The 11,651-nt window shown below is 38.8% G+C and overlaps 1 protein-coding gene across 2 annotated transcripts; it reads left to right on the top strand.

Moving 5' to 3' along the window:
* The first annotated feature begins 37 nt into the window (after positions 1-37).
* On the top strand, positions 38-10,134 carry sema7a (semaphorin 7A (JohnMiltonHagen blood group)). 2 transcript variants are annotated; one of them, XM_028958919.1, is made up of 13 exons: positions 38-446; positions 1,029-1,159; positions 1,707-1,748; positions 2,212-2,307; positions 2,465-2,555; positions 3,970-4,080; positions 4,488-4,630; positions 5,622-5,803; positions 6,664-6,772; positions 7,385-7,580; positions 8,346-8,503; positions 8,578-8,693; positions 8,787-10,134. In XM_028958919.1, the coding sequence occupies exons 1-13, from the start codon at positions 365-367 to the stop codon at positions 9,196-9,198; spliced, it is 1,869 nt and encodes a 622-aa protein (XP_028814752.1). In that variant the 5' UTR covers positions 38-364; the 3' UTR covers positions 9,199-10,134. The 2 variants fall into 2 exon arrangements, with proteins under 2 accessions (XP_028814752.1, XP_028814753.1); XM_028958920.1 differs by having other exon boundaries at positions 276-446; positions 8,346-8,458; positions 8,548-8,693.
* The last annotated feature ends 1,517 nt before the right edge of the window (positions 10,135-11,651 follow it).

Genomic DNA, 11,651 nt, shown 5'->3' with positions numbered 1-11,651 from the left:
GGGCGGATATTAGGTGGATCACCTAGTGGGACAACTAGTGGGAAAGCATATCAGGATATAAACACAAAGATTAGTTCCAATTGAGTTTCCATTCATCATTAGTATTCCGACAACTGTAAATGGATGTTTAAAAATCTTTAAATGTATTAGTTATTTTTGCTGATGTTTTTAAATACTGTAAAAAACATAGTTTTTTTTAACAGCAGTCCATAATTTGTGGGAAATGTGCAGAATAGGGCAAAAATTTTGGTGAAAAAAACGTTTGTGTGGTTGTGGCGTGTAGGAGGCGCTTTCTAATCGGCTCACCATAACTCGCCGGTTCTTCATTACATGAGACGCTCTCCTCCTCATAGCATTTATCAAAATGAAGACCTTTTTCTACGTGTCGCATATGTACGCGCTAGCAATGTGTATTGAAGATATTCCGAGAAGGACTTTTCATCAAGGTAAGACGAGCTCGACACTTTATATACGCAGCAGCATGACCGGCGTCCAAAATAGTAACATTTCGATGCCTTAGACCAGCTATAATAACCAGATTGAGAATTATGAGGGTTTTTATTGTTTAATTTGTTACATCTTCATTAAGAAGCTGGATAGCGAACGTGTCTACTTTTGAACATTGGCACAGTGTCTACAGTCTTTGGGAAGCAGATGATGCATTTTTTTGTCTGTTTGAACGAAGTTGACATTTATTTGAGAAGAAAAATCATTTACATTTTCCCCTTTTTTGTTCCTGAGAGGAAGATGACTGTAGCCAACTGTCACATACATAATTCCCGGCTTTTTATGTTCTATTGCTATTCTTGACAATGAACAGTAAGCCGGTTATGTCTGGTATCGAGGTACGCGGCTTTATTTCACTGTGTGTAGACATTTTATCTCTCACCTAACTTCTAGCTACTTGACCAGCTACTCTTTGTGTTGCTAAAAAATTAATAAATCTATGACATTTATAATTGACATACATTTAGCCTCTGTAGAAGAATGTTTATTTTGTGCTTTTTGAGTCTGTAAATGACCTGCAGGTGGTCGTACGCAGTATGAAGCAAATTGGAACCACACTGTATTCTTTTACCATCACATCTCCAACAGCCTTTTTATTGGGGGTACAGGCTCTGTACTTCACATCGACCTAGAGAAGAGCAGAGTTGTAAAGGTAATCTTTGATCCAATGTGCCACAGCCCTCTTCTGTAATAAGCTTTCCTTCTTCAGGAAGGTCAAAAATAGAGCAGCTCTGCTTGGTCTGTCCTTCACACCCATCCTGTTGACATTTTACAGTATTCCTGCCAAAAATACCTTGATGATTTATTTAAATTCACCAAAACATTATTACATTGTTAATAAATTTAACTGTGTTGCACTTTACACACTGTGTGTGTGATATATGCTGAAGTATGTTTGAACGAATCTGTAGAATATTCTATTCAATGTTTTGATACTGTTATAATTGCTTATAATTTCTGGGTAAGGCCTAATTCAATATGGCGGAGAAGCAGCGTGATGTGGGCGTCTCACCTTTCCACTGCTCTGTTCAGCTGAGCCATTATGTGGTACAAGATAAACGGATAACAAGCACAGGTGGCAGATACACAGGCCACCTGTCTACGGGCCTGAATAGCCTGTTATTCTCAAAACTGTTCATACATTCATGATAATATGTATATTGAGACTGATCACAAACATAATGTGCTCTGCTTTTCAGGAGTATCCGTTGGCAACACAAGGAGAAAATAATTGTATTGAGGTTGGTTTCTTTTCAGTTTCCTAGGATATCAGTAGGAAAATGTTTACGTACTTATATCCCATTTGAAGCAATTTTGCCAAGTTTGTCTGTCTGGCATTTACTCCCCATGTGCTACTTTCTTATATAGGATAGTTATAGGTCCTGTAGTTATAGGTCCTGACCACAAGAGCTGCAGCTTTGGAGATGCAATGACTAAGCTGTCTTTGGCCCTTTGACAGACTGTTGCTCAAATAGTTAACCTTGCACATTTTCTATGCTTCAAACATATTGACATATTGTTCACTTACTGTCTAATACCATATTGAGACAAGGTCAGTGTTATTCGTTTTATGACTCATTGGTTTATTTTAAACAAATGCCAAGTCACTGATTTTGTAGTTGCAGACCGAGAGGCTTGTTCTTTCTCTTGTGATGTCACATATATGCACAGTGTGTGTGTGTGTTTATTTTGTAACCTCCACAGGAATCTTGTGAAAATACAATAACGCTTATTGAGCAGTGGAAGGATGGGTTGTTGGTGTGTGGCACTAATGGAGGGAACCCACAGTGCTGGGTCTTGGTAGGTCCTATAAGACACTGTGTGTCTGTGTGTGTCTGTGTGTGTGTGTGTGTGTGTGTGTGTGTGTGTGTGTGTGTGTGTGTGTGTGTGTGTGTGTGTGTGTGTGTGTGAAATGTGGTGCAGTATTAGTCATAATGATGTTTTCCATCTCTGAAAGGATCCCCAAAGTAATTCAGTCAACATGAGCTGTGATGGTTCTGGGATTGCCCCATACATTTCATGTCAGAACTCCCTGTCTCTCACTGTTGGTAAGTGGTGTTACAAATAAAGCCAGTTTCTAATCAAGCTCCTGTTATAAAGCCTCTTAACGCCCGCTCAAGCACTTTACCAGGCTATTTCAAAGCCTGGCATGGTTAGATGAAACAAAGTTGATCATAATAGTGAAAGCATGAAGAGCCTCAATACATGATCCAATGTGAAAGTGAAGTTATTGTCACATGTGATACACAGCAGCACAGCACACGGTGCACACAGTGAAATTTGTCCTCTGCATTTAACCCATCACCCTGAGTGAGCAGTGGGCAGCCATGACAAGTGCCCGGGGAGCGGTGTGTGTGGACGGTGCTTTGCTCAGTGGCACCTCAGTGGCACCTTGGCAGGTCGGCAACCTTCTGATTACGGGGCCGCATCCTTAACCGCTAGGCCACCACTGCCCCCTTTGTGCAGCTTTTTGGAAGTGAAAGCTATTGAAGAGAAGTGATAACAATAAATGCTGATAATTTATAATGCTGAAAGTTGATATTAAAGTTTGTAAAATAGAATAGAGTAAAAAACTCTCTCTACACATAAAAGCACTGTATTCAAACCACTTCAACTTGATGTTACATGGCAGAAAGAGGAATGGCACAATAGAGGTTAAAAGGATGAAAGTTTCTAATTTATTAACCCCAGTAGATTATTATTGCAGTTACATGTAAATATTGTATGTAAAAAAGGTACCGATGTTACAGAGAAAACCAAAATGACAGGAGGATTCCTGGTGCAGAATTAAAGCCGCTTTGACCCAGTCCAACAATGAGATTTTTTCCCGGAGGCGCTGTTTTCTATGTCTTAAGCTTTACATACTAATGAGAAGGAGAGTGGCCTATAGACATTGAACGGGCATTCGCGGAAATGACATCATGAATAATATTCAAACCAACCGCAATGTTTGGCCCAGACATGAAGTCGTGTCAGCATTTTTCCAGAAAAAATTAAATTAACCCACTGGTTCTTCAGAGTCTTGTGTGAAATAAAAACACAAATTTGTGCTCATGTTTACATCCAATCACCAAGCAACAGCAATTCTTCGCACGTTTTCAAGCCATGACGGTCACTGGAGTTTCGACTGTCTGAGCTGCCACTCTCTGAACAGCGAATTAGAATAACCAAATCACTCTACACCCATCTAGCAACTATTTCTACTAACTACTAGCAACTATTTCTAGCAACTGCAGGATCACAGACAGGCTAGGGGAGCTCATATTAATGTTAAATAATCTCGCAAAGTGACATTTTTATAATAGGGGACCTTTAAGCTGTTGGAACAGTTACATTTGCTAATGTTTTTCTATACTTTTTGCTTAGCTTTGTGCTTGCTCCAGTAATTCTACTTTTGCACCATAAGCAACAGCAGGAGCAGAGTGCACTGAAAGCAGTATTCTTTTCTGCTGAATCCTTCAGATGGAGAACTGTACACTGCAGCACCGTTGTTTAAAGATGGAACCTCGTTGCATTTTAGAAGGAAACTTGGCCTCAGAGCCGACGTTTGGATGTATGACAAATGGGTGTCTGGTAAGAAAGCATCTTAGAGACACAGCTCTCTACCTTACACATTCTGTACCATAGGTGTCAACTTTCCGATAATAAGTGCACCGATTATTAATGCATCACGATGTATCCTCTACATTTTTTCAAATACGCCAGTGAGATGAGAGTTAAGGCCTTGTTCACACAGATGTCTGAAACAGTCGTTGTTTGTGGCATCAGGTGAATGCGGACTGAATGCCGATCGTTTCTCTGCTTATTGGAGAAAATCAAAGCGTCCACACAGGCATTCAGCACCAGCAATAATCGATTATGTTCTGCACTATATCGATGCATAATTGTCCACGTCTACATAATGATGCATTAATTATGTGATTTATTCCATACACATGCAAAATTATTTAATCTGTTTTTTAACCCCATCCACACCACAGAGCCCACTTTTATTTCTGCCTTCTGTGCCAAGCGTGAGACTGACCCAGACAATGAAAAGATGTATGTCTTTTTCCGGGAGAAGAACTTGGACAACAGCCCAGAGGCTGACCCCTGGATATCCAGAGTGGCCCGTGTGTGTAAGGTGATTGCTTGAACAGTGTATATATTTCATCTCACCAGGTTATCATTTGAATTCCAGGGTTCCACCACTTGGTTTTTATTATAATAATTACATTTGCAACCTTAATAAAACGGCCTTATCCAGAGTGACTTACAATCAATAGTTACAGGGGCAGTCCCCATGGAGATAATCCGGGTTTAGTGTCTTGCTCAGGGACACAATTGTAGTAAGTGGGGTTTGAACCTGGGACTTTGCGAGTGTGATAACCAGTTCTCCAGTTGAGAACTGGTTTCCCACCCAAAATAAAAACAATCAAAATCATCCCCCTTCTAAAACAAACATCGTTTTAGTGGTCTCTGATCCACCGGCAAACCAGTTCCATAGGAAAATCCATCCAGGCGGTGCCACAAACGAAGTAAAAACTATTTTGTATTAATGTGCCAAGTAATATAAATAATGATACATAACTTTACTATAAGGACACTGCGGCACACCAAATGCAAAATCTAAAGCTCCCCTGTGTGTGGGTGGGGTACTGCTTGGAAAAGGAAATAAGTGCAAGATTGTAAAGAAGATGTAATGGTGCTTATTTAAACAGTTTACAGAAAAGCTTGTCACGCTGCTCTGACGCTGCCTTTAATAATACAGTGCCTCACCATGTTCTTATTTTTTCCTGGGGTGTAAATCCCCGGTGTTAAAATTGTTTTCTTTTTGTGAACTGTCACCCCAAACAATAAAGGACCGCTTGATCGCTGCCTGTATCTGAAGTACTACCCTTTTTAGAAGATGATCAACTTTAATAATCTCCTCATCCTTCATTTCCATCTAATTTCTTTGCTCATAGACACCACATGCAGCACTTTCATCCAAATAATGAACTAGCAAATTTGACATTAATTCGCCACTTTAACATGCTACGTTAAAATAACCCCCAGTGTTAGCACAACACAGAAAGGTCTTTGTGAAGACAACTGCATGGACATCACCTCCTGATGTCCTCTTTACTCCACAGGTGGATGAAGGTGGATCTAAGAGATTTTTCCAGAACATTTGGACATCATTCCTCAAAGCTCGCCTGGTATGTGGCGTGCCTCGTGACTCCCTGTACTTCAATCGACTACAGGATGTTTATGTAATTCAGAACACTTTGGACTGGAGGAAATCTCTTGTCTATGGGCTCTTTTCCAGTAGCTGGTGAGGCTCCACTTTCTGCTGTCAACTGTAAGCTGTTTAAATGAACAAAAAAATAAAAAGAGCTAAAAACAGGATTGGGGTACAGAATACGGGGCACTTTATGTGATAAGAGAAAAGTTAGGAACAAAAGCATACAAAGATCTGGAAACAAGGATCTGGAACTATGATCTAGAAAATCACACCTCAAACCAAGGTATCTGGACAATCTATGAAACAGGACTTTATTTCATTCCAATGGTTGCATTAAGCTGCATTAAAGTTTTTTGTAATACACCCTCACAACCAAAGAAGTCAGTCTGAAAAATGTCATCTGCAGAACATCTGGGGGTCTGTTAACCATGCATCTCTCCACATAGTCATTACTGAACTATATGCCACTTCCTGTGCCTTTTACTTGGGCTCACTGAGCACTACAAAGAGTCCTGACAGTCCTAGATGTGATGGTGTGATTGTAGACCTTGAGAACCTATTACTGCCTCATCCATGAAATAGTGCTATTATTATTCATTGACCTAGCCTATTAATTTCTGCACACAAAACCATATTATTGCCTTAGTTTTTCATGGTATAGCACCCTGTCTTGCACTTTTTGTGTAGTGTGTAGTCCTGTCTCCATGCTGTTTTTGTGTTGCTCTGTGTTGTTGCACCATGGTCCTGATAGGCTGAATTGTAAATGTCATAAAAGTAGCAACAACATTGGAGATCTGATGTGATTTGGTCATGTGTCCCGGGCTATAGGTATTTAGTTTGTGTTTTTTATTAATATGTTTATTACAATTATGTTTTTTATGATTGGAGATTGTGTACAAGTTTAAAATGGCGACACATATCTGTCCTCTCCTATTTATCCTCACCAACAGGAATGCCACTGCAATCTGTATTTATTCACTCGAAGAAATTGATCGCATTTTTGAACAATCCACCTTCAAGGGCTTTAATCAAAACATTCCTCAACCCAGGCCTGGAACGGTAAGGCAGTTATTTGTCATTATTATAATTGTTCCATTTACTAGCAACTTTTTTTGAAAATATTGAATGATTTCTTTATATTATAAAGTTGAATGTAAAGGTACTTTAATTTCCTGTTTTTAAATAAGAAATTCAGCAGACCTCAGGGCATGTGTTCCTGTCTGCCCTATTTTAATAGTTCCAATAAAGTGCCTAGTGGCCAATTAAATCTACACCACTTCCTCTGTCTGCAGAAAGACACCAAACACTCGTGTTTGTTTTTAGATTTTTAAATGTCTGAATAACTTCCTCAATCTATTGTTACCCTGCCCTGTGGTGATTTGTCATTGTATTGTATTCTCTCTGCAAGGAGCAATGCCCTTTGGAATATTATACTCATGACATTGCTAGAGCATAAGGTTGAGATGGAGTACAAACTTGAGGTCTGCAACAGAATTCTGCCTTTTACTGATAATCATTTTCACACTTTTAATATTTCTGATGATCATACACTTTTTTACTTTCTACTGTGGGTGTTACTTCATATTTAAACAAGGCAACAATAATGATATTGTACAATTATAACAATTATAACATAAGGATGATTGTCCATATGTTTATGTCACTGTTCAGTGTGTTAAAGATAGTAAGACCCTCCCAGCTGAAACAATGAATGTCATCAAAGAGCATTCCGAGATGAGTGAGTGGATTCAGCCCATTCATACGGAGCATCCGTTCCACAGCAGCAGGTATCGCTACACCCGCATTCTGGTCGACACAACTGTGGATGCAAACAAAACAACAAGGCATGTGTTGCTGCTTTCCACAGGTATGTTCTCTGTATTGATCTTTCACTGTTATATGGCAAACAATTCATTGGATTTACTTGAATAATGGACATTGGTTTCACATGATTCATTTGATTTAGGCTGTCCTAATTCCTTTGCATTATTACAAACCATACATTTAAAGTAAGTTCAGCTTAAATGATTTTATTAAGTTAATCATGGTAGTATGGTAGTAGCCTAGTGGGTAAGACACTCGCCTGTGAACCAGGAGACCCAGGTTCAAATCCCACTTACTACCATTGTGTCCCTGAGCAAGATACTTAACCCTAAGTTGCTCCAGGGAGACTGTCCCTGTAACTACTGATTGTAAGTCGCTCTGGATAAGGGCGTCTGATAAATGCTGTAAATGTAAATGTAATCAACTGTTATTGAACATATCGAATGTTATCAAAACATATTGATCTTACATGATCAATCTTTTTCTTTTAACTGTGATGTTTTTTATTGGAGACATTAGTCGAATCCATATGATTAATTTAAGTTCATTTAAAAAGGGAACATCCCACATTACACAAAAAATAAGTGCTGTGAACCACTGTACCAGACAAGATTTCATTCCTGTAACCATCACTGTGGCTTTGCAGTTGTTTCTGGACATCTGTCATCCATTCTATTACAGCATGTTTTAATTGTATGTAACAGGCCACAGTACCACATGATGGAATTATGGAATAACAACATGAGAAACATGAAAACAAAACCACTTCAGACAAAAGTGACTGTATGATGTCTGTTCTTTCTCACAGACCAAGGTGTGATCCACAAAATCCTTGAATATGACTTTGAAGCTTTCATTATCTCAGAGACTCGGTTTGATGTCACCGCTCCCATACAGTCCATGGCTCTGGACACACAGAGGGTGCCCTGCGAACATGACACCATTAGTGTCACTAGGAGGATACAGGTGTGTTGAATGTGATTTTTTTTTTTTGTCATTTTTAATTGCAGAGGAGGCTGTTAATTGGATTTCCTGGCCAGGTGTCATACTTGGACCTGCAGAATTGTCAGGGTTATAATAAGACATGTGGAGAATGTGTTCTAGCCCGAGATCCGTATTGTTCTTGGACACAAAACAAGTGCACAAGTGAAATCCCGTGAGTATAAGACATTTCAGAGCTACATGAAAAGCTTCATTATTCTTTTTTAATTAATAACCTGTAAATTATTGTACTGTGTTTTGTGTATAGGCGTGGCATTCAGAACATTGTTGACGGACACACAAATGTTTGTCGAAAACCTGAAAATGCCACAACAAAAAAGCTGTCCATAGAGACACCTCCAGATCACCCAAGAATAGTTTACTCTGTCCCGAGGTACTTCCTGTTCTACCTGTCCTGTCCCATGGACTCTCACCATGCAGAATTTACATGGGAGCACAATGAAAAGAACATCACCTGCCAGAAGACTGGGTCGACATGTCTTCATCTCATTCCTTCCATGACAGAAGGTAGCTATGGGAGCTACAGGTGCATCTCCAGAGAGCTGGACTTTAAGAAAGTGGTGACAGAGTATGAGCTAAAGGACGAGCCCAGGAGCTGTGCATACATGGTGACAGTGTCAATAGTGTGCCTTATGACTGTAATGGGCAGATTCCTCTGATGTGTGAAACTGAAAGAAATTCTGTAGGCCGTTAGCCTCCTGCTTTGTTTCCTAGCAGGGTGACTGTTTCTGAAGGCGTTAGAGCACAATTAACAACACTCCTGTTCAGGAAGATAAGGCAAGGAATTTCCCTTTCATTCTGCACTGAGCTCTGTGTAGTGTAATGGCAAAGTTGAATGTGTATTGTACTTCCTCATGTTTTTTTAACTGAAGACAAACATTCCTTCCCTCACTACTACAGAAGTTTTACATGTGATGGTGATGTGAAGGTTTGCAGAAGTGGAAGAACGTGTCAGTTGCACTCATATAGATTCATTAACACACATTGCATCTTGCTGTTCCTTCAGTAGGCATGGCAACCATGAAATATGTGCTTCACTTAGGAATATTTCTGGACCAGTTTCTTATCTTGTAATTCTACTGTTGCTAGTGATGTATAAACACTGCCTCGGTCAACTTTGGACAATAGCATAGAATAGTGTAATTGCCTAGAAATCTTTATTCTCATCAATTTCTCCAATGCATGTGATTGTGATTGAGCACTGCAGAGAAGATGTCAAATATTGGAGGAAATTCCATTGGCCGTGTACACATAAAAATTCCCCAGCCACTATACCAGATAAGTCTGTTATGAAAGGTGCATTATGTGTTTTTTTTATTGACATATATTAAGGCAGTTAATGGCTATGAAAGTAATGTAATGTGCACAAAAAGACGCATAAGTACATGCAGGTGGTAACTAGACACACTTATACTTGGATAGGAAAATGGAGACAGGGATATGCTTGCCATGGGCACATCAGCACCTTGCTATAGCACTTTTTTTTTCAAAGTTAATAACTGTGTGTCTTTTGAACTGACTTTATTTCATATGCTTATTTAAAATTTCATATGCTTATTTATTTTCGTAAATAAACTATATGATATATTTGTTAAGTGCTTATACATTCCGTTCTTGTAATGATGCCTTCTCTCAGAATCAGTTTCTGCTGATATGAACTTTTTTGGGTTTGACGCTTTCTCTCCCTCATGTACACGAAAATCACCCTGCGACAAGATAATTCTTCTGATTTTAGTTACTTTAAAAAACATATCCATGTAGACACAACTGCTTTAATATGTTTTTGTAAGTTAACAGAAGATAATGATATTATGAATGATATTTATGAAACTAATTTTAACCAGTACTTAATTGTTATGTTCACATTTACAGCATTTATCAGAAGCCCTTATCCAGAGTGACTTACAATCAGTAGTTACAGGGACAGTCCCCCCCACCCCCCCGGAGCAATTTAGTGTTACGTGTCTTGCTCAGGGACACAATGGTAGTAAGTGGGATTTGAACCTGGGTCTTCTGGTTCATAGGCGAGTGTGTTACACACTAGGCTACTACCACCACACTTCACTTTCACTTTTACTTGTACTTGTAGTTAATGTATTCTTATAATTAAGAACCACTCCGTATCATTTAAGGTATGATCATTTTCAGTAGACAAAGCAGCTGCCTTGGATTTCTTGGAAGGTTTGTGGAGCTAATAAAATTCCATATAGAACTGTTTTCCACAGATGAAATCATCTTGATACTTGTGCACATACAGTTCACACCAGTGGTCTCAACTATTCCATATCTGGGTAAAATTATTGAGACACTAATATTCTCTCAGAACAAATACAGGTCTGTAGAGGGAACTATTTTTTTGGTGTTTGGAGATTGTGGAAGAAATCTGTTTGTGTTCAAGTGTAGTGTGTTAGATTTTCACTCCATAAAACGGGGCCAAAAAACAGATTGGACTCTGTTTTTTTTTATTTACATAAAATGTATAGGACAACAGTTGGTTCAGTAAGCCTTCAAATACATTTACACTGGCAGATGTCAATTGTTAATTATCTTAAAATTTGGTATTTTGGTGGGCACGTTAGTTTGGTTTGATAGACATATAGCGATGCCTACTGGACATGATCAATTCTTAATTTAATGCAGGAGATAAAGTAAAAAAGAATTCAACTGTTCTGCCAGTAGATGGCAGCACTTGACTGCGTCATTGTTATTACGGCATCAAATTCGTTCGCGTTGAGTTGGATACATTTTCTACAACTATGTGGAATTATGATGTAATTATTGTTATGACCATTATGACAGAATTGCCCATTGCGATTAGTTTTATCATGAAATCAGTCAAATAAATTTCTCCGCCTGTTTCCCCGTAAATGTTTCGAGTCATTTTATTTTAGATTCTGTGTCATTATTAACATCATTGTGATTGTAACTATTTACAGTATGGCAATCAGAAAACTGATTATGACCAAATTAACAAAAATCAGATCAAAACTTCTTTAGTGTTTTCTGATTATTAGAGTGTAGAGTGGTCTCGTTCAAAATGAAGACGTTACGTCCCTTTAAATCAAGTACCTGGCGACAGACGCAGCATTATCTGGGCAAAGACACACTTGTC

Source organism: Denticeps clupeoides, chromosome 17 (genome assembly GCF_900700375.1).
Source record: "Denticeps clupeoides chromosome 17, fDenClu1.1, whole genome shotgun sequence".
NCBI classification, from domain to species: Eukaryota; Metazoa; Chordata; class Actinopteri; order Clupeiformes; family Denticipitidae; genus Denticeps; species Denticeps clupeoides.
Note: the sequence above shows the minus strand (reverse complement) of the source record. Positions and strands in the feature narration are given on the sequence as shown.

What these genes read in the sequence shown, in the direction of transcription:
- sema7a (XM_028958919.1), top strand. Translation starts at nt 365, where the DNA reads ATGAAGACCTTTTTCTACGTGTCGCATATGTACGCGCTAGCAATGTGT. An exon ending in TGTGTTGCTGCTTTCCACAG is followed by an intron (nt 7,581 to 8,345) that starts GTATGTTCTCTG and finishes TCTTTCTCACAG; the next exon opens with ACCAAGGTGTGATCCACAAA. An exon ending in AAGTGCACAAGTGAAATCCC is followed by an intron (nt 8,694 to 8,786) that starts GTGAGTATAAGA and finishes TTTTGTGTATAG; the next exon opens with GCGTGGCATTCAGAACATTG.